Source organism: Protomyctophum bolini (genome assembly GCF_963924005.1).
Source record: "Protomyctophum bolini genome assembly, chromosome: 15".
Lineage (NCBI taxonomy): Eukaryota > Metazoa > Chordata > Actinopteri > Myctophiformes > Myctophidae > Protomyctophum > Protomyctophum bolini.
This window is the reverse complement of record NC_137876.1, coordinates 39,195,453-39,217,271: the sequence shown is the minus strand read 5'-3', so window position 1 is coordinate 39,217,271 and position 21,819 is coordinate 39,195,453. Positions and strand designations below refer to the sequence as shown.

Here is a 21,819-nt window from a genome sequence, read left to right as displayed (position 1 = left end):
CGCGTGCAACTTGTAAGCGTTGCCAACAGGGAAACCAAGGAAGAGGAGGATAATCTAAATCATACGGAGTATTGGAAAGGGAGTGACAGGATCGCGACCCGAGTCCACAGCCAGAGGGAAAGGCTGAGTGGCCATACAGGACTGCCGTGTGTATCGCTAACAGTGGACCCGACTGTAAGAGACACTGACTGCGCATTATAATATATCACTGTACATTCCCCTATCTGCCGCAGAGACGAGGTCCAGCGACAGACGGACGAACCGCCCCATCTAGGGGTAGAGCGAGGGAACTGGCCATACAGGAGATACTACTGAGAAACCCTATAACTGTCCCCTCTTCCTTTTCTAAATAAAACGCCTTGATATAGGCCAATTGTTGTCCGGACTCCTGGGTTCTCTGTGACAGTCACCACAAAAAAAATATATATATATATATATATATATATATATATATATATATATATATATATATATATATACTTCAGTACAAATTACAAGCAGAGTAATACATTGCTGAATGTATAATATTAATACATTGCTCCATTTACATTTTCCAAAATAAATATTATTATAATAGTGGGTGGAAAAAAGATCTACATGCTTACCAGTCGAAAGTACAATGTTTATCTTTGAAATGCAGTATCCAAAAATACAAATACTCAAGTAAATATGGGCATAATAATAACTAACAAGACATGTCATTGTTCCAAACAGCTTTGTGCCTTTGTCAGGTACAACAAGCTCTCAGCGCAACTTTTTAGACAACTTGTTTTACAGATTTGCCTGGCTCTGAAAGTGAGCAATCTGCTCTCAAGGCAGAGATGGATCTAAGATATGTTTAAGGACAGCACAGCAGTGACCTTCAGTGCTAGGGTCAATTGAAGTTATGGAGCAAGATTCATTTGATGGTCTTGGTCATCATGACCTTCACAGCGTCAAACTTATCTTGGATCTAATAATGTACACTGCACGATGACTCAAGCTGTTGTCAGGCTGGTAATATTCAATGGATTACTGACAGTGACATGGTATAAATGTCTATCAGACAACAGTATAGTGTTGGAACCACATCAACGGGAATAAACAGAGGAAAAATAGTGTTTACATTCAAGCTATTTTTGTATCTAATCTTCGTGAAGTGATCGTGACACACATGATGATTCCAGCCTTACTGTCTTCCGAGTCTTCCAGTCGAAAAATACACAAACCATTTAGATGCAGTGAGTAATTCTGGGGACTCCTGGTGACTAAGACTGATGCAGACAGTCAGGAAAAGAACATCAACTTCTTTGAACATGAGAACTACACATTTCTGGCCTTTCCCAAGGCTTACTTAGCAGGAAGAGGAAATGCCATGTGGGGTTTGAGTTCCCTCATTATGGCAACCGTGACAAATTACATTTTATATGCCGTCAAATCCCAGCTCATTCTGTGCAAATGTGAGCCTTTCTACTAACTTTCCTGTCTCTGTTCTGCCCTATAGTCCACAAATACTCCTCACTGGATCGCCCTCTGTACGAGTACATTCCTTGTTTTCAGTTGATTATTGGCCTAGGAATTGAAATTTGCATCAATGGTGGGCACTAAGAAAGAGCGGGCACCTTGATTTGTAAAATTGCCTATTTGGTCCAAAATGTTAAAACATTAAATATTTGGAAAGTGGTCTTAAGTAATGGTGCACAGCACACCGGTCCTTGTGAGGTGCCAGCCAACGGGAAAGTATACTGAATGAAAATAATGTATAGCCGCACACTCGTAGCTGCCAATGCCACACGTTTATTGTGGACACAGAGTAGAAACCAATGCACCATTATGCACAGTATAGTATGCATAATACTTTATATTGTATATCTGACATTATGCCTTCTGTTTCCCAGCTTGGTCCTTTCTTTCCTCTTCTTTACCTTACGACCTTCTTGAAACTACAAAATGTTGGGAGCTTTAAGCTTTTACAACTGTGTTCACTGTCACAGCTATTCCCTAACAATGCAGTGACAAAGTCTTTTTTTTGTTGTTGTTTTTTGCAACAGATGTAGTAGTAGATAATTTATTACAAAGTAATTTGTGACATTCAACTACCTAACCTGAATCTCCACAGCAAAGATGCAACAAGATGTACAAATTATTCAATGCATTGTCAATATCCCTTAGCTCTTCTCCTCTCCTCCCCTGGATCTGTGTGTTTTCCTGAACCATAAACTTAATAGACTACACAACATTGCCCCCAAAAAATGACAGAGAAATTGCACTCAGACATAACACTGGGCTTCCCTGTATAACTGGTCCCACCAAACAATAGAAAGTAAAACACGCTTGGAGTTTCCCCCGGGCCTCCATAACATTGCATTCAAGTTTGTTTTTAAAAGGCATAGGTCACAATTAAATTTAAGACGCCTATTCAGTACATTGTGTACTTGCAGTTCTCTGAAATGCAGCCTTGCCAACGGTTTTGTTATCCAAGAGTTGTGAGCTTTGAATTGAAATGCTTCGAGTGGCTCAGTGCACATTGATCATTATGAAAGCGAATTATGTGAGTCACAGTACTGAAAATGTGTCAACAATGTTGTAAGACAGTACAAGCAAGGTATGTAGAAGGTGCTTTTTTATATAACTTAGTCACATCCTTCCTCTTCGATGTCTCCCTTTTGACTTATACCTGTCCATTCAAATTTCAAACTCTAGACGGGCCTGCCCCAAAGTTATTAGCGCAGCCGCACCCGGCAACCGGCGAAAACTAGAGTTCTCAACAGGCCCACCTGTACATTCAAACTCTAGACGGGACTGCCCCAAAGTTATTAGTGCAGCCGTGCCCGGCAGTAGCCGGCGAAAACTAGACTTCTCAACAGGCCCGAAAATTAAGGTCCGACCCTACCTGGGCCCTCATCAACCGTGTACACTCGAGAATGTCCCCGCTTCCACCCTTAGATCTCCATATACTGTATGGAGCTCACCTGGGGGTCCCATGACCCCACCTTGAGAACCAGTGAACTAGATAGCCTTTTGCAGGGGTGTCCAAAGTGCGGCTTCACACCTGAATTGTATTATGAACGGCTTGCCCAACAGTATGAGACACATTTTCATTGAAGTTTTTTATTCACCTGGGCATTTCCGAGAGTATAATATGTCAGGATTCCTTGTTCCTTGTAGTCTCATTCTGAAGGGGTCAAAGAAAAGCTATTGTATTTAATTTTTTACCATCTAGTTACGGTATATGTGGTAATGTAGTGTAATATTTTCTAATATGGCCCCCTTTGAAAAAGGTTTGGACACCCTTGGCCTAATGGCATTCGCCTTGTTGGGTAGGGGGGCGGGTGGGCATTCTGACTGTCATGGAAACTGGCAGTATTCTGGGACTGGGTCTTCTATCAAGTTGATTACTTGCATTATGATCAATAACGAAAATGAAAGATTCACTCTGCTTCGTTGGAACAAATATTAACTTTGTTCTGTGGATCTCAGGGAAACCCCAGCGCTATCTCTGTTGTGCATGCTTGGTTGTTATCAGTTTATTGCATTTGAGGAACAACACAAATTTGCTGAGCAACTGTGATGATGATGATGATGATATAGCCAATTTGATTCAAAGGGCAATGATGTCTCTAGCTGCAAATGAAAGTGAATTATATATATATATATAATTCACTTTAATAAATGTACCCGCTGCAAAGTGACTTTCCACAGCCAGTCAGCCACGGCAGTGCATGCATGCATGTAGCCTTCTCAGTGTGTATTTATAAAGTGTCTGAATAGAAATCCCCTGTTGGAGCCAGCAATCTGTGTACATGCATGGGGACGGTGTGTTATTATAAGTGACAGTTTGGCTGGAATTCCCCCACCTAGATTTCAGTTTTTTTCTCTCTCCTAGGCTCCGCCTCCTTACGCCCCGCCCTCACCCCCAGAGCCATTCTATAATCTCAATGGGGGCTCGGCCCGCCCCGCCCCTCCCTCCCCGTAGCTCCGCCCCTCCCTCCCCGCATAGCTCCGCCCCGAATCCATCCACACGGACGGAGGACCTTTTTACAATTTACACTCTGCCTCACAGTCACACACAACTCAACTACACGTCGAACACAAACGTTTTAAAACGTACACACGAGCCCCCCCCCCACACACATCACAATAATGGACCTTCATCGGACCAGTTTACTTAACCAAATGGATTACGGCGGAGGAGATCACGGGGATGATGATGATGATGGCGCCGCAGCGGCGGCTAAGGAAGGGACGATGAAGCCGGGCCTGCAGGCGACGACCGAGGAGCGGCTAGACAGCGGCCTGGACTCGCTGAAGGAGGAGGAGTACCAGGCGGTGGCGGCCGAGCTGACGAGGCTCCGTGTGGGCTCGGTGGACTGCTGTGCCCCGCCGCCGCAGCACCGACAGCACGCCGCCGCGGAGCAGCAACCGCACGACCACGACTCCTGGAAGACGCACATCACCGAGGACGGAGACACGTAAGCGTTGGATTAATGACATTAATTAAAGTATTTTAGTTGGGGGAGGAACTTGAGGCCTAAAACAAATGGAACCATTTGGTTACATTTGTTTAGGCCGCAATGAGTTTCTTTTTTTTAGGCCCCGTGTTATGGTTTTAGTAGTTGCAATTAAATGTGTTTTTATTGTATTTTTGGGGGGTTGTATGCAAGTCGTAGTTGTGGTCTGGCGCGGAGGTATTTTTTTGGACGTAAACAAAAGGCTATTATCAGGATCTATGGCCGCGGGTCAAAAACTCAGCTGCCTGGGAAAGTCCCAGGCGCGCCCCCGGCGACCGACGCGCGTTCCCGCAAGTCGAGAGAGAGAGAGAGAGAGAGAGAGAGAGAGAGAGAGAAAGAATATACACTAGTAGTTAAAACACTACAATTAAGTTATGCATCCCCCCCGTGGTCTGCTTTTTGTTCCACTTTATATGGACTCCCATTAAGTAGTGTCTGTTATCCTAAAGCTACATCATTTCCTTTGCTTCCTAACATTCTCCTCAGTGCTGCAAATTCCTGCAATGGTTACATATCAGTATGATCAAGGATTACATCAGTACTAGGCTTCAGTACTTTATTGTTGTGAAACTAAAGGCCATAGATAGATACCCATACCCTGCACAGTGTGAAATCATGTTTATCAATGTCCGGGGAGTTTAGACCTTGACGGTTCCCTTTGTTGAATTAGAAATTTTGCCACATTTTGTTGCAAGTCTGAACTGGCAGTGGGGAAATACTCGCTTGGCAAGTGGAGTGTTGGGCCTAACACTTAATATCTGCCGGGGTTTGGCGGGTGCTAATCCGAAGGCCTGGTCCTGTGTGTGTGTGTGTATAGCCTCTCTAATGTTTTTCTTTTCTCCTGTGTCTGCAGACTGCTTCACCTGGCCATCATCCATGAAGCCAAGGACTGCATCAGAAACATGATAGACCTGTCTAGAAACACACACTTCCTCAACACACAGAACGACCAGAGACAGGTAGCTGACAGCGTGTGTGTGTGTGTGTGTGTGTGTGCGTGCGCCTGTAACAAAGAGAGATAGAGTATCAGAAACTAAAAAGAAACCCTTAAGATATTCACCACCAAATGCCTCCCCTACCATCTGTATAAGCTCCATTCCCACATATTTCTCTACCTTGTTTTCTTTTAAATTCTAAGCACCTCTGTTTGATATGCATTAGGCCAGGGAACCACAGAGATACTTTCCGTCTCTGGGATCCCAATCTACTCTGTAAAAATGTACCCGGGGGGAACCCATTCAAGGACCCTCACAATGAAAAGATGAAGACTCACTGATATAGTATATGTGAGACAAATAGTCTTAACTTAAACGTCTCCGTTTCCCTGTTCTTCCCTCTAGACTCCTCTCCACCTGGCAGTGATAACGGAGCAGCCCGAGGTGTGTGAGCGCCTCCTGGTGTCTGGCTGTGACGCGGCGCTGGTGGACGACGGTGGCGACTCGCCGCTGCACATCGCGTGCCGCCGCGGCAACCTGCACTGCTTCAGCGTCCTCACGCAGAACTGTTCGTCGGAGCAGCTCAAAGGCGTCATGACTGCCTGCAACTACCAAGGTGAGATGGCAGAACTGTTTTGCTCGCCATAAATGTTAACTTGAGAACTTGAGAGACCTAGTTGTTTTTTCGTTCTAAATGCTACAGGCAAGAATGGGAAATACAGAACAACTATATGGTTGGAAGGATCTCGTGCCATGCAATGACTTAATCAGTCCTTTTAGATACATTTTATAAATGACTAGATAGAATATTCAGTGTGGACATATTATTTAGTGTGCCAGTAATGTACTAGCCTTATGGTGATTATTTTATCCAGCCGGTCTTCTTTAGCTAGCATATTGTATACAACATGTTAATATTCCAGTTGAAACACACACTGGTATTTTGACACAGATCTGCCAGTTGTTGACCTGTTCCTCTGGCGTTTTGTTTTCTGCAGGTCAGAACTGCCTCCACCTGGCCTCAATTAACGGGTTCCTCCACCTGGCGGAGAGCCTAGTCGCACTGGGAGCTGACATAAACGCACAGGTACGCAAGTAACGCACCACACACAGCGGCCATGCATTGTCACATTGGGTAGCGTTCAACAATCACTAGTGTTGTAAGTAAATTACAAAACATTAACCACGTCAGGCCTACATACATTTCGGCCATTTAAAATAGCTGATCAGTACAAGCTCACAATGCGTCATGATGCAACGCATTTTGATACCAATACTTTTGTACATTTTGAACTCCAGAGTTTTACTTGTAACGGCGTATTTCTGTATTCCAGTATTGATACTTTTACTTAAGTAAAACAAGTGAGTACTTTTTTCCACCACCACCGACAATCACATTGAAACGTCCGAGGCGTTTCCTTGCCCCCCCTTTAAAAAACTAAAAAAACTAAAACCAGTGCCATCTTCCCCTCTCGTCCTCTAGGAGCAGTGTAACGGGCGCACGGCGCTACATCTCGCCGTGGACCAGCAGAACGCCTCTCTGGTCCGCCTGCTGCTGAGGGCCGGCGCCGACCCCAACCACCTGACGTACGGGGGACACTCCCCTTTTCACCTCACCTACGGCCGCGGCGACGACGGCATCAGGAAAGAACTGTACCCGCTGACCAACCCCGAGCTCCGAGAGCTGCCCGACAGCGAATCGGAGGACAGCGAGGAGGAGGAGGATGAGGGCCAGTCGGACGAAGAGGTGTGTTTTTGGTTAAATCAAATGACCACCAAAAATAAACCCATACATACGTTTACGTCTTTACAGTTGTTTCATAGCATTTTGTGTTTGGCTTTTAAAAAAAAAACATATTACGGGCACTTTGGTAAAGTGGGGCAGATTCAATAGTGGAATCTTTTTTTTTCAAACCCATTTAACTTTTAGAAAGCATTCATGCCTTTTGAATTCAGCTCACATATCTTCAGATGCAGCGTTATTATATCCGCTGTAGTTCCTCACGTGAACGCCATCTTCCCTCTCCCTGTATCTCCAGGTGGGCTACGATGACATCCAGTGGAACGGACACTAGGGACTGACGGGAAATGACAGACGGGAAGCTGACGTGGCACCACGGTGACATGGCATCCTGTCCAGGTCCTCCTGCATCGACGCCACAGGAGCTCAGTCATGTGGATGACACGGCATCATGGGTGTGTCCCCTGATGGAAAGGGACAGTCGGACAAGGTCTGGGTGATGGACAGCTACACGGGTCAATGAAACTGGCCCGAGAGAGCGACTTGAACAGCTCAGTGATACCAACGAGACGGCTCCGGACTTGCGCAGGAGGCACGAATACATGCTTGGAACTTTTGGAAGTCAAAAACGTGACAAATTATAAACCGGGATGGGGAGGGTCTCATATTGCTGTATAGTGGTTCGCTTGTATCCAAGGGACGGTGTGATTTTCTCAACAAAACATCCATGCGCATAGGTGGGTGTACCGACAACATGACAGTTGTATGATATTGTAAATGGCTGTACAAAAGATGTATTTTTTATGGAAGCTGTGAATGTGTACAGTTGAGCGGCTTGTAAATGTCCACACAGCAAAACAGTCCAACACACTCCAGTTAAATTAAAACACTTCTATTTAACACGTCTACTTCTCCTGTGTGCTTTCTCTGCCAAGGTTTTCCACGAACCGTTGAGTTTGGGTTGTGGGAACGATACCATACGTTATTTGTGTGTGTGTGCTCTTTTCACACACATGCTGTAGCCACAGTCTGTTTTTCCTTTTCCGCAAGGAGGAAAAGGCTGATTTGATATACTATACTTGGGCCTGAGCGTAGATAAGTGCCACAAAGGATTAAGTCACTTTGTTGCCTGCATGAATGCATCCTGTAAAAAAGTGAGAGCTTTGCCCCCGACTAGAGGCCTTTATTCTCATGTACTGCATGTCATGCAGCCTTCATAATGACAACACATTGCTACTGTTTGAAGAACTGCTGATCTGTCCGAGCGAGAGCAGTTATTTATGCAGTGTGATTCTTGTGCATAGAAACTGTAAAATCCTTTACGGTCAATTTAACTGACAGTGTGCACAATAAATGTAACCAGATCGACTCCTACGGGTGCATTTGGTTACACTCAGACGTACAAATGGATTGTATTGGCTCAAGAGCAGTTAATAGTTTGAACGAGTCTCACACTTACTCAGTAGGAAGGGAAAAAAAGAATGGGGAATTTTGTGTTTGATGACAACAATCATTCAAGCAGCTAAATAAGGAAGTGTTCTGGAAGGCGGGGCTACGGAGCGACAGGAAATTCCCAGAACAGAACACTCAGCTGTTCCCGACATTCCTGCTTCTCATCCGCCAGCTAGGGGAATCTCCACACAATGGTTTGACCCTGTGGTTCCTCGGAAAACAGCATGGGGAAATCTGCTTCCAATTCCATGAACTTCAAGAATCAATACAATAGTATTCATTTCTTATAAAGTGGCATATATCATACATGTATATGGTTACCATACAAGACTAAATGATTGGTTTGATTATTTTACAATGTGTCCAGTTAACTTTCATGTGCTGATGCATTGACTGCAACTGGTCTCCTTTTCAACCCATTTCTCATTGCTTTCTAAACAGGTACACATTCATTTCCCCCATTTGATAGCCACGACCCGGGGCAGATTCGATTTGCTGTTGCGACCTACATACTGTACTGGAACTACCAAGAAACATATTACTATATTATGCTGGACTGGTGAAAACGTAACTGTATCGCGAATGATAGATTTTAACCTCACCTGACCTAGATTAATATATATATTACGCCACAAAGGGTAAACATTTATATTTTGTTTCTACAAACCAAGCCTGGGGCAAACCGACTTCCACCACTTACTTATCCTTGCTGCAACTCACTTGCCATCGAGAATGTTCACTCTAAGCCTTTTCCTCAAAAGGTTGTATTATATCAACATTAAAGGCTACCTAACACCAAAGGCTTTAGGTATTTTAAAAAATGTAATTTAATTTAAAAGTAAATCAAACCAAATAGCCAATTTTGACCAAGTGATGCAGTACACTCAAAGAAAAAGACGACGTGGACATTTTGGGCTTTGTCAAAAACATTATTTTAATAGAACTGCAGTTATATACAGCGGGACACAGTGGACCAGTACGTGGGCTAAATAACCGAGTTAGTGGATGTGAACAGGCTCAAAGTACAGGGGGAGGTGATGAATGGTACAGTGGGAAATTCCACTGAATTGCCCTGGGTTATCATAAACATTGCACTGTAGCAGCTACAGTGCATCACAAACAGCATCTTGGTCCAGAGGTTTGTAACTCTCCAGCCTCCCCCCCCCCCCCCGGAGGAAGAGGTTCCTCCACAAATCCTTAGCAGAACACAAAACAAACGGGAGTGAACATTGGTGACGCAGAACTCGAGACGAAGTGAGTGAGTAGCCTTGATATTTGTAGCAGTTAAGGCGGCCCTGAGGTAAACCAGTTGGGAGGCACTGTTTGAAATCTGTCAGCTCACGATGACCTTAGATTCTGCTGGAACGTGTATAAAATGCACCAACAAGTTACTGTCCCACTCCCCCTTCTTTGAATCTACCGACATGTCTTTGTCCATTCCTCAACTATTATTTCAATACTATTCGCCTAATGCAAGTTCAGCTCAATTGTTTATCATCCTTTTTTATTCGCTGTCAAATCAATCAATGCTGCCCAATGTTCAATGTCCAACCAATGAACACTTGGCAGCATTGCTGGTAGTTTACATTTCTAGCATCCAGGCAGTGTCATTGACCTGGCAGCAGGATGTCAGAGTGATGGCTCATGGTCGTATCAAACACTTATCCAGACTCTGAGATCTTCAAATGAAGAGTACTGCGAGTGTGAACTGTGATCAGAATGAAAAAAGCAAAAGGTGTCAATATGAATAGAATCACATATAATAGTCAGGGGGAAAGGTTCAGAGCCCCATACACGGGTGGTGTGCTGAAAAAGATGATCAATTTTGGGGTTAGTGATTTATTCCATTTAAAGTCATAGGTGAGGCCCATAATATCAAATGGTGACCCGAGTCATGGGAGTAGTTGGATGGCGATTTGGGGGTGGCATTTTCAACCTATTTGGAACTATATATAAAAAAAATAAGCTTTACATGACTCATGCTTAATATTCCTCCTTAGATGTGCCCTTTGTATCTGGGTTGATCCGTCATCCATATATCCGCTTGGTCATGGTGACGGCAGAAGAATGGCCGACCATGTGTCCTCAATCCCTCTCAGAAAGAGCCATGAGGTGAACGTCGATCTCGGTCTCTGACAGAACTCTGCAGTGCACAGAAACAATGATCCATTCATTTATACACACATTCCATTTATACACATGAAAATGCACAATTAACAAAGTTAAACCCCCTTTTCTTTCCAATGCAAGAACCTGCTCAGCACTGCATGCAATGGGATTCATTTTGTTTAGAATGTAATCAGTCCATTTTACATTATTGTTCTATATCCTATATGGGTGTTTCACACAAAATGTAAGTACTTCATTTAATGTATGCCGTGTTGACAGACAAAAAAAAAAAAAAAAAACACTCACTTGAATGTGGGTTCTTTTGTAGTGATGAGTCCAACCTCCAGATCGGAGGGCTTGAAGTCGATGGACACAACCGAAGACAGACAGGAGATGGCCGTCTGTAGGTGGGGGTAGAAGACAAGACCAATGAGACAAGACCAATGATGCTACGCATCGCACAAGACATGCATTTATTAGTTCAAGTGAACACAAGTGTGCATATAATACTGTATATGAACCCATTGCATATGAGTGTGTCTTTCTCTTACCTCTATGGTCTGTTGGTAGGTCCAGTCCAGTTTCTTCTTGACCTTCTTCTCCAGGAAGCTGGTGGCTTCAGTTTGTTTGACTCCGGCTGCCGTGGCCTTGAAGCCACAGTAGTAGCCGGCCGGATCACACTTATACAGCTGAGGACCCATCTCCTCGTCCATGCCTATCAGAATCATACCTACGGGGGGGGGGGGAAGGGAGGGAGGGAGCAGGGTATGATAGTGGGAGGAAACAAGTGTGAAACCTTAAAGAAGAAGAGCTAGGCGATATATGCAGTTTTCCCATGTAATGGACATGACAATTTCAATGATGACATATTTTCATATCAGTCAAGGGTGTAAAGGAAACGACACAGCATGAATAGTGATTCAGAATGGGCATTTGTGAGGTGACCATGCATGACACTAAACATGATCCTTCTGTGACTATGCATAATAGTAAAAGCAAAGAATCAAGGTTTATTTGTCACTATTCATACAGGCACAAGCAGCAAACCTTTAGTGTGGCAAGAATCTGCAGAATTGCTCTACTGTAGCAACACCACAATAACAATGATATGAAAAGGAAATTAGTCTCCGTTACCTTACAGTATTTTCTGTGGTCAAACGAACACGTTTTGTGGAAAGGCAAAACGTTTGGGGCAGCGGTGGCCGAACGGTTTGCGGAGCGGTCTTGATATCGGAAGGTCGCTAGTTCGTATCCCCAGACCGGCACGTTAAAATTACCACCGTTGAAGTGCCCTTGGACAAGGCATTAAATGTTCTATGAGCAGGGCCTGGCTGTAAACAAGTTCTTGAGCTTAGTCCAGTTACCCTGGGTAAACATAGTACCTTTCCTTTCCTTTTATCTGCATTACGCTGCTCAAATATCCTTCAACACAACAGTGGCTCTGAGGACACACACACACACACACACACACACACACACACACACACACACTTACAGCATCCTAGTGGTCTCATTTCAGCGTTCTGTGTGTAGACTTGGGAGATGTCAGCCATCCGTTTGCACAGCATGTCCACGGGAATGTCATAGCCATACTTGTACTTCCAGTTGGCCGCCTCGTACCGTGCTCTCTGGACCTGAGACCTGCTGTCAGCTGGACGAGAGAGAGGGGAAATGGACACTTAAACACCTTACGTCTACTGCCAGTCTGCGCCTCGCAGACTCGCCGTCAGACGGAACGAGGAAGGAAAGCACAAAGCCGGAAGAGGGAATGAGCGAAAGAGACGGCAGCTTTGTACACAAACACATGTGAATAGAATTCCATTATACCAACATCACAAGTTACAACTGAGCTGTTGTACAAGGGCTATTTGCAAGAGTCCTGGACTACCCCTGGAGGACCTCTTTAATGTAGCACCATGTGACATGACAATATGAGCCAATGCATTAATGTGGCTCCATGAATTGCTGTAGCGTTCTAGGGTCTTGCACACTAATTAACCACTTAAACCATATAATACCCTGGTTGACCGGGGTCAACCAGGGCACTATACAGCAGTGGTTCCCAAACATTTTCATGTCAAGGACCCCCAAATTGACCCTAATTAGCCCACGGACCCCCATTTGAAAAGATTTGCCAGGGACCCCCATAAGAGAATGTTTTTATGGTGATTCTCAACCTGTTGAATTCCAAGGACCTCCGGTTTGACATCTACGGTCCCATTAATGGCATTTCTATCTCTGGGACCCCATGTCCCCAATGTAATTTAACTCCGAGAGTGTACAAATGGAACCAAATGGACCCGTTATACCACACTTTGGGAACCACTGCTATAGAGCGTCGCAGTCCCGCCCCCTCGAGAGACCCGGAAAATAAATCGCCGTTCATTTTCCTCATAGGCATTTCTTAAAGAATTTATTTAAAGACGGTTACGCCGGACAAAGCCAACTCGGATCGTGACAAATCATGACAATGAACACAATATTTTGGGCCGATCAAATCATTAGAAAGAAGAATAAAGTTAGGAGACAACACTATTTGTTTTGTTTGTCTTCTTATAAACACATTGTGTTCATTGACATGATTTGTCACAATCCGAGTTGACTTTGTCCGTGGCGTAACCGTCTTTAAATGCCTATGGGAAAAATGCATTGGGATTTATTTCCTGGGCCACTCGTTGTTCTGAAAGGGGGAGGGACTGCGACGCTCTATAGAGGGCCCTTTTATTTTGTGGCTCTACACTAAATCCTGCTGCTGAAAATAGTCGTTCTAGTTGCCATTTTCTGTGAATGTTTGCACGAATATAGAGCAACCCTGCAGGCTTCAAGTTGGGTTTTTTTCTTTTCAGGTTTTATATTTTTTAGGCTTTTTTCCTTTAATGATAGATAGATATATAGTAGTTTTGACAGGAAAGCCTAGGTGTCCGGACAGCTAGGCCAGCCCGGCCTAGGCTTTAAGTTGCTAAGCCATATTTTATAAGTTGTACAACAGTAGTCGATCCACAAGCTCAGAACATGCAGAATCAACTTGTAGATCTTCCATCTTCTACAGAATTTGTCATTTTGTAGGATATATTTGATAATGATTACTTGTGTCCATCATTGAAAATCTGGCAAGGAAATGGGAAAAAAAATGTCTTTGAAGTGGCTGGAAAACTGAGTCATGGCACAGTGTTTCACTTTGCTCCGTCCATTCCACGGTGACCGTCACTTCCCAGTCATAACACGGGTAGCATGTTTCATGATGCTTTGAAATCAGATAGCCGACACAGCCTATCTGACTGTATCAAGTACTGGAACGCGATACGTGTGTGCTGCTGAAAGGAGTCTATGTGCTAGACTAATATTACTGACTCAATTTTTATCTTGGACTGCGAAAGGAAAGCCAGACATTTATAAATAGGACGGAATTCCAGCTCCTAATTTGAGGCCATGATAAACAAACCACACGGTGAGGTAATGCAGATGGACAGCAGGGGTTTCACGGCTACTGACTTCCACCAGTTTTTTATAATATTTGTCAACTAGTGAGTCGTCTTTAACCTATTATAAGAGGAGTAACAATGACCTTAAAAGGGAAAAATGGTGACAGTAATCCAATACTTATAGTAGTAGTATAGTAGAGTAGTTGACGAGATGGTGAGATGGAGATGGACAGTTATGCCACTTATAATTTTGTTGTACATGTTACAACAATAAAGATCTATCTAGCACATTTCATTACAGATGTTTTGACTGTTTTGAATGCAAAGCCAACTAGGGTTGCAACTATTCATTGAATAAACTTGGAGCATGTTTGTTAAATATATTTGTTTTTGAATTGTCACCCAAAATAATAATACCTGGCTTATATAATGTCATACTTGGTTGTACACGTTATAGCGCAAAAATAAATAGTGAAAATAGCCGATCTACAATCTCACAATTGTAAGCTTGTGAATCTCACAATTGTGACTTAAAATTTGGGAAAGCATCTGTGTCACTTTAGATTGCGTTGGCGAGGAAATGGCCTTTCATGACGAGGAAACCCCATGCAGCTGAGCTTTAACATTGAGCGCTCGGTTGGTCAAATGCGGAAGTGTGCCCAAAAAGGCGGAAATAGACGGTCCCTCCGGCGGCTTCAAAACGCCACTGAGTGCCCAGGCGGTGGCGTAACCGTCTGGGCACCCGACTGGTAATCCAGTCGCAGTGTGCCGTGGGTTCGACTCCCGAGCCCGACACAGCCTTTACTGCATGTCTTCCCCCATCTCTCTCCCGTTTCCTGTCAGCCTACTGTCTGTCCCTTCAAAAAACCAATAAAAAAGGCGTAAGCCGCAAAAAAATATCTTAAAAAAAAACAAAAAAAAAACAGCAACTTCCACTGACATGAATAGCGGAGGGGCGGAGCTTCGCGCCAGTTCAGTCTCTATCCTTTTAATACTCTATGGTTCCACCCCATAAACCCAACCCCTCTATTTCCCCTCACGCTTTCCCCCGACCTCATGACCTCACGTGCAGCTGAAGTACGGCGTCAGAACTCACCAGTCATCCCAGACATGACACAGCCGATGTTCTCCGTGATTCTGAACAGGTGTGTGACCGTGGCGGCATCCAGCAGCTTGTCCTGACGGAAGACATGAAGACGGTACAGTAAACATCGCTGTGTTGTTTTTTGGCAGCAAATTTTGATTTGTCATAGTCTCTTGAATAGATTTCATTTAGTTTAAGTCACATTTTAGTCACTTGGAATGTCTTAGTGTTAGTCTAGTTTCAGTCGACTAAATAACATAAGTCATTTAGTCTACTAAATTTACAGTTGATTTAGTCGAACAAAATATATTTTGGCGGATGGCGGGCCTTGATGCCGTCGTAATGACTTTTTTTTCACTTGCTGAAAATAGCTGATCTACAAGCTCACAACGCGTTGCAGCATGACGCGTTGTGAGCTTGTAAATCGGCTATTTTCAGCATGCAACTAATTGGAAAATGAGAACAAGAAGGCACTGGAGCAGCTCAGACGATTTAGGCCCTTGGTTTATTAGAACAGGGTGCAAATAAAAAGTGACAACGTTTCCATGTATGAGTTACATCTTCGTCAGGTCAAGATGTAACTTACACATCGAAACGTTGTCACTTTTTATTTGTACCCTGTTATAATAAACCAAGGGCCTAAATCGTCTGAGCTGCTCCAGTGCTTTCTTGTTCGCATGTTATCTGTCCTGCTTCTGAGCTGCACCAGACTGGCCTGCTATAGGCTAGAGGCGTGGTTGGAACTCCCTTCTACATTCATTGTAAAATGACTTAGTGCATCTCTTGTCCACTAGTCCCTTCCCATCATTACTTGCACAAGCAGAGTGCGCAAGTACTAGTTTCGCCCAGGACGATATTCGATGCATATGCACCGTCCCAGCAAATGACGTAATGACTACTTGTGCACGATACGGCAGTGGTGCCAGATTACATACATGTATACATAGGAGCATTAACTTTAATCCTCCCGACACTAAAACATATCGTCATTACATCACCATCGAAAACCAATTACACTCTGGGTCCTTTAATCCACATCTTTATTACGTCATCATTGAGAGCTAGTTAGTTATACCCTGATGTCATATGCTGGGACGGTGCATACGCATCAAAAGTGGCACAAAGTAACCACAGTATACCGCTAATCAACTTACAAACTACATATACACAGAGGCATTTAGTATTAATATCACTATAGTCCAAGATTAGGTCAATTTAAAGCAATTGACAATTTAAAATAAATAATTAAACTGTATACGTGATAACATATTTTATTTCAGTTTATATACCTTTTTTTTCATCGGATCGATGGTTTATTTTTCTTTGAGAGACTAAAAAAGGGATCCAGAATAATTCTAAAATCGCTTTAACTATTTATTTTATAGATAGAAACTTGTACCATACAATCATAATACTACTTTTTTACATGCATAAAGTAGGTAGGTAGCAAATAGCTAAACCTAATAATTCAACATTTCAAACGTTCCTTCACAGAGAAGCTGAGTATATATAGTCTTAATTTTAGTCATCATAGATTAGTTTTTATTTAGTTTGTCAGTGGAAAATGGTAGTTTTTCGTCTTAGTTGACGAAAACAACACTGCTGACAGGTCACGAACACACACACCTCACCAGTGCGAAGGGGCCATGACTAGGGCCTTCACGGATTACGACATCTTACTTGACAACGTGTCCATATCGCCCCAATTTTAGCTGCACTTCATTGGCGCCCTGTCAAGTCTAGAATTAATTTTAAAGGCGATTGTATTCGTGTATAAATCTCTACATACGGCCCCCCATCTGAACTTTCGCACGAGATTATACTCCAGCCAGAGCATTGAGGAATAGAGGTGCATGCATAAAGTCAAGTGAGTGGAAAATTGAGTTCAACTTTGTTTAACGTTGTTTAATGCAATCAGATCAATCAAATCTCTTCTTCAGTCTTATCAATGGCCTTTGATCACACCAGAGGTTTTATTGAACTCATTTAATTTCAAATTGTGTTTTTGATGTGGGTTGCTTTTGTTGACGCTTTGATTTTACAGCAGCTGTGCACAGCACTTGGGTCAATCTCGATTGTTTTAAATGTGCTCTATAAATGTCATGAAGCTTGATTTGATTGTCACTCAAATAATTGTGATTAACAAATGAATTGTTTGTGTCATTGAACATCGGTTCATTCCGTTTGGCTTTTATGCTTCACACACAAGAGATCATATACTGTATGATGATTTAATTACATCATACTTATAATTGTGATTGAATAATCTCAATTAATCGTGATTATGTAATAATTGTAAAAGGCCTACTAAGAGGTCATCAACACACCTCTCCAGTGTCAAGGACCCATGTCCGATGCAAAGTTTCAGGGAATACACAGACAATATTGAGAAGAGTGAATGAAATAAAATCATTGGCCGTACAGCAGATAAACAAATCACGTGAAATTCAACAATTTTTTTCCACTCATAAACGTGAATTCAATTTAATGACGACTTTTTTTTGGACACGTGATATGGTACATTAGTAAAAACCGCTATGCATCGTCATCAAATTACTATCCAACTGAGAAGCCAGCGGCCGATCATTTGCAACAACAAGGCAAGCATAGCTTTGCGATACAAAATGGCTACACCCAGAGACATCAACAATATTTCATAATCATCTTTCTAACAATTTGCTCTTTATTGTCAGTGATCACGTCACACAATGACAGTGTCTACATTTTTAAGTTGCCTCTATCTTTTGGTTTGTTTTCAATGAAATGTTGGAAGAAAAAATAAAACACTCGTAGATTCAACTTGCTTTCAAAACGTTATCCAAAAGGTTCACATGGGGCTATAATTACAATAGAGCCAAACCCATGGTCAGGTTCAATTACAGTAAGTGCATTGCAACACTTGACTACCCTTTTTCTACCCTTTTTCACTGACAAGAACTGATTAATAACTATGAATAAATATATTGACAATTGTCAACAAATAAAAACTAGACTATGACTAGACTAGATATTTTCAGCATGCAACCAAAGTATAAAATCTACTGTTGATTTAGTTGACAAAATCTAAAACATCTCAGGTGAATAAAATGTGACTAAAACTAAATTGAATTTTTTTCAAGACTATGACTAAACTAAAATCTAAATTTGGACCAAACCCTGGATACAGCTGACCTCTTATTAGTGATCTATGTTAAATGCTTTTCAGGCAGCAGGACTGGAGTTGAGTCATTCTTTCATAAATTAATCAGATATTAATGTTTCAATGTGAATGCGTTTATTTTTCCAATGCCAACTATGAACTAACTAAAAGGACCTTTCTGCTCAACTTGATCTTTCTGTCAGAATAATTTAAGCGATGCTCTAAGTAAGATGCAATCATTTGACTAAAACAAATAGCAAATGCCAAATCAATATGTTTGAGAATCCCGTCTTGACGAATTTCCTGTGAGACAATGGAGGTGCAACACATTTATCTGTTGAGGTTGTCAGAAAAGCAGAATGAGGAAATGTTCTGGCTGTTTATCAGCTGAGTGATTGGTTTTACATGCAAGTCATGCATGTTATTTCAACAATGGTGAAGCAGTCAGGTGTGAACAGACATCATCAGGCCAAACAAAGTTAGATTAGAATTTTATTTAACAGTATGATAATGATTGATTACTACAGGCAACAAATATTAGATTGGAATTAAATGAATTGCTCAAATAACTACTACTACTATTACTAACTAATGATTATACCAGTAAGACGCGCAAACGCGGGAAGCGAACGCAGCTGAGACCCTGCAGATCATGTCTGTCTGTGTGTCTGTCCCGCTGTTACTGTATACTTTTGTGCCCATATATGGAGCTGAGTGATTGCTGATGTAACACACTCCATATTTGGATAGCGGGACAGACACACGGACAGACAGACACACGGACAGACATGATCTGCTAGGTCTCATAGTAAGTGCTCAATGCATTCGCAATTAATTACTATTGTTATTAACAAAAATTGAACTAGCCTAACTGAAGCCCAAACACCTCCAGTGGTGACAGACGTCTCACCTGTGTTAATAAAATGTTTGGATTAACCCCATTCTGACCTGAGATCAGATTCTAAAAATGTCTTCTACATCCTGACAGTTTTCTGAAAAAGCTAGCCACTCGGTGGCGTGCTATGAGCTTGTAGATCTGCTATTTTTCAATAGCTAAAGCATAACGTAATGCTAACACCAAAAGGGGTTCCCGCCCAAAATGGGTTTTAACATTCATTAATTAAGTGTATGGAAATGTGTGTGTGTGTGTGTGTGTGTGTGTGTACACTGACCGGGACTTTCTTCTGTGTGACGACCACAGCGCAGTCCTTCCCTCTGATAGCTACAGAGGTCATCCCTCCCTGGTTGATGGCTTTGAAAGCATACTCTGGACACACAAACAAAACAAAAGCATTGGAAGGCAATCCATCCCCTATTATTTCTCCATTATAGTCCCCCACTTCTGGTACATGATGATGATGATCATGACACGCCGCATTTCCTCAATGTAATAGAAGTAGGGTCTACGGGTGCAACAGTTAATCAAATTCCAAACTCTGTCTAACCTGTGCAGTGCGTGCTTAGTATGATACTATCTTTATCTGCTGGAGGTAGCAAAGACTCCGAGGTTCTTCTACTTCCCTCTGGGAGTAACAAGGATGGAAACGAACTCGTACATTAGATGGACAGGGCATGTCAGGTGTTTTGGGGATAAAGCCAGGCTGAGATGGTTTGGACATCAAAACGCTGATTTACACCCGTCAGCCTGTGATGTGACAATAAAGCCTGTTCTACTGCTAGAAGTAGGATCAGATCTGAACAATTTCATTGTTAGCGTCTCTAACCTACCGACCCACTTCTACGCCCTTGTTTTTAATTGATCTTTTATTTTTTGTTATTCATGTCCTCACTGTATTGTATTGCATTACTGCTCTTGTTTTTTAATGTTTATGCCTTGCTTTTTTTTGGCTTTTTTTTCTCCATTGCTCTGTAAAACACTTTGAGCTGCATTTCATGTCATGAAAGGTGCTATACAAATAAAGTTTTATTATTATTATTAACATTAAACCGCTATGAAAATACTGAAGAACAATATAGAGTCATTGTTATGTATTAATACAGTAGTTCTCAACTAGTGGTCCGGGGACCACCTGTGGACGGTCCTTGAGGGGGTTCCAAGTGGTCCCCAGCTAAATGATGAACAGTTGTAAATCAAATGGACCCTTATCTTTAATCGGGAGTGTAACATGAAATCAGATGGACTATACACTCTCCAGAGTAAAATAAATAATTGTTAAACTTTCCTGTTTTTGGCTATATAGGAGTGTATATTTGTACGTCTCTAAATGTTATGATGAATTGAAAACTGTGGACCCAGCTCGTGTAAGTGTAATGCTTAAAGTTTATGGTATCGTCCACTCGCAGTTTACAGTTTTTGTATTGAGTTGTGCTTGAAATGTACTGTAATTCTGCAAACTGCTAATAAATACTGCATTACATATGGTGATTTTACAAGAAGTCTACACAATTAGAGAATGTAGTATAATTGTTATTTTGACTTCTCACTCCTATGGTACCACACACACCATCAATAGTGCAGCAAGGAAATGTGGACATATTGTTTAGTTTTGAGTAGCCCTGGTCCAGTCCAGTGCGTTTAATAGTGCGTCTCTCTCTGGACCAGGGCTAAGTTCTGCCAAATGCAGAACAAATAATAATGGCCCCTCGATATGAAAAGGGAACTTGAAAACCAACCACTGTAAAAATTCGTTGTTTCTCAGATTCGTTTAGCATCTGCTGCTAGCAGCAGATGCTAACGGCTAGCCCGTGGAGATGACAGAGCAGGTTCACTTGACGTATTTATATTACTGACCGACTTGGTAGAGCCTTCCCTCCGGGGAGAAGATGGTGATGTGGCGGTCGAAGCCTGCACTGGAACCCCGCGACATGACGCTGGAAAGACCGCGGCTAGCTGAACCGATGTGGAAATAAGATGAAAATGTAAGTTTAAAGTCTGCTGCCTAACACAAGACAACCATGGAGAAGCGAATGACCCTGGAAGTGATGATGAGAGGGAGAGGTTTCACTTCCGCTGGTGTTGTGCCAAGATATATGATACGTCAGAATGTGTGCCCCTACGCTACAATATCGTATTATAATGCCTTTATGAGTTATTATGGCATATTTTGTGTCCTTGTCAGAATGTGTTACCCTGATCCCCTCTCTCTGTCACTGCATATCATATAAGCAAATTAAGTTAAAACCGTATCACTACTTTATGTTTATGATAAAATATTTTGTTAGGGTTTTATCTAAACTGTAAAACAATGTTTAAGTTTAACCACTCTGTAGGTCTACTGCTTACTGGATAGAGACTAGGTAGTTAAAAAGTAGTAAATAACAATGAACACGATTTAGACTCTCGTAGAGTTTTTTTCTCATAATAATTGAGTTGTGGTGAAAACCAGAATAAGCCTTTAAGCTTCAGACCTCCCAAATCAAACGATGACCCACGTAATTCCATTTTTTCCATCATATTGTGCTAGTAAGTCTGATATTGATGAATTT

The 21,819-nt window shown here is 42.3% G+C and overlaps 2 protein-coding genes across 2 annotated transcripts; one reads left to right on the top strand and one right to left on the bottom strand.

Moving 5' to 3' along the window:
- The first annotated feature begins 4,029 nt into the window (after window positions 1-4,029).
- On the top strand, window positions 4,030-8,071 carry LOC308329492 (NF-kappa-B inhibitor alpha-like). Its single transcript, XM_080783812.1, has 6 exons — window positions 4,030-4,451; window positions 5,344-5,449; window positions 5,831-6,041; window positions 6,424-6,512; window positions 6,909-7,172; window positions 7,465-8,071. The coding sequence occupies exons 1-6, from the start codon at window positions 4,123-4,125 to the stop codon at window positions 7,498-7,500; spliced, it is 1,035 nt and encodes a 344-aa protein (XP_080639938.1). The 5' UTR covers window positions 4,030-4,122; the 3' UTR covers window positions 7,501-8,071.
- Window positions 8,072-9,532: 1,461 nt separating this feature from the next.
- LOC308329488 (proteasome subunit alpha type-6-like) lies at window positions 9,533-21,301 on the bottom strand. The gene is made up of 7 exons (XM_080783807.1): window positions 21,125-21,301; window positions 19,545-19,639; window positions 15,246-15,327; window positions 12,223-12,378; window positions 11,279-11,457; window positions 11,034-11,128; window positions 9,533-10,761 (listed from the first exon to the last, which is right to left on the bottom strand). The coding sequence occupies exons 1-7, from the start codon at window positions 21,198-21,200 to the stop codon at window positions 10,704-10,706; spliced, it is 741 nt and encodes a 246-aa protein (XP_080639933.1). The 5' UTR covers window positions 21,201-21,301; the 3' UTR covers window positions 9,533-10,703.
- Between the last annotated feature and the right edge of the window lie 518 nt (window positions 21,302-21,819).

Excerpts from the sequence above, each read along its gene's own strand:
- LOC308329492 (XM_080783812.1), top strand. The coding sequence starts at position 4,123 with ATGGACCTTCATCGGACCAGTTTACTTAACCAAATGGATTACGGCGGA. Across the intron at positions 6,042-6,423 it reads GACTGCCTGCAACTACCAAG|GTCAGAACTGCCTCCACCTG; the intron begins GTGAGATGGCAG and ends TGTTTTCTGCAG. Across the intron at positions 6,513-6,908 it reads GAGCTGACATAAACGCACAG|GAGCAGTGTAACGGGCGCAC; the intron begins GTACGCAAGTAA and ends CTCGTCCTCTAG.
- LOC308329488 (XM_080783807.1), bottom strand. The coding sequence starts at position 21,200 with ATGTCGCGGGGTTCCAGTGCAGGCTTCGACCGCCACATCACCATCTTC. Across the intron at positions 11,458-12,222 it reads AATGAGACCACTAGGATGCT|GTATGATTCTGATAGGCATG; the intron begins GTAAGTGTGTGT and ends CCCCCCCCGTAG. Across the intron at positions 10,762-11,033 it reads ACAAAAGAACCCACATTCAA|AGTTCTGTCAGAGACCGAGA; the intron begins GTGAGTGTTTTT and ends TGTGCACTGCAG.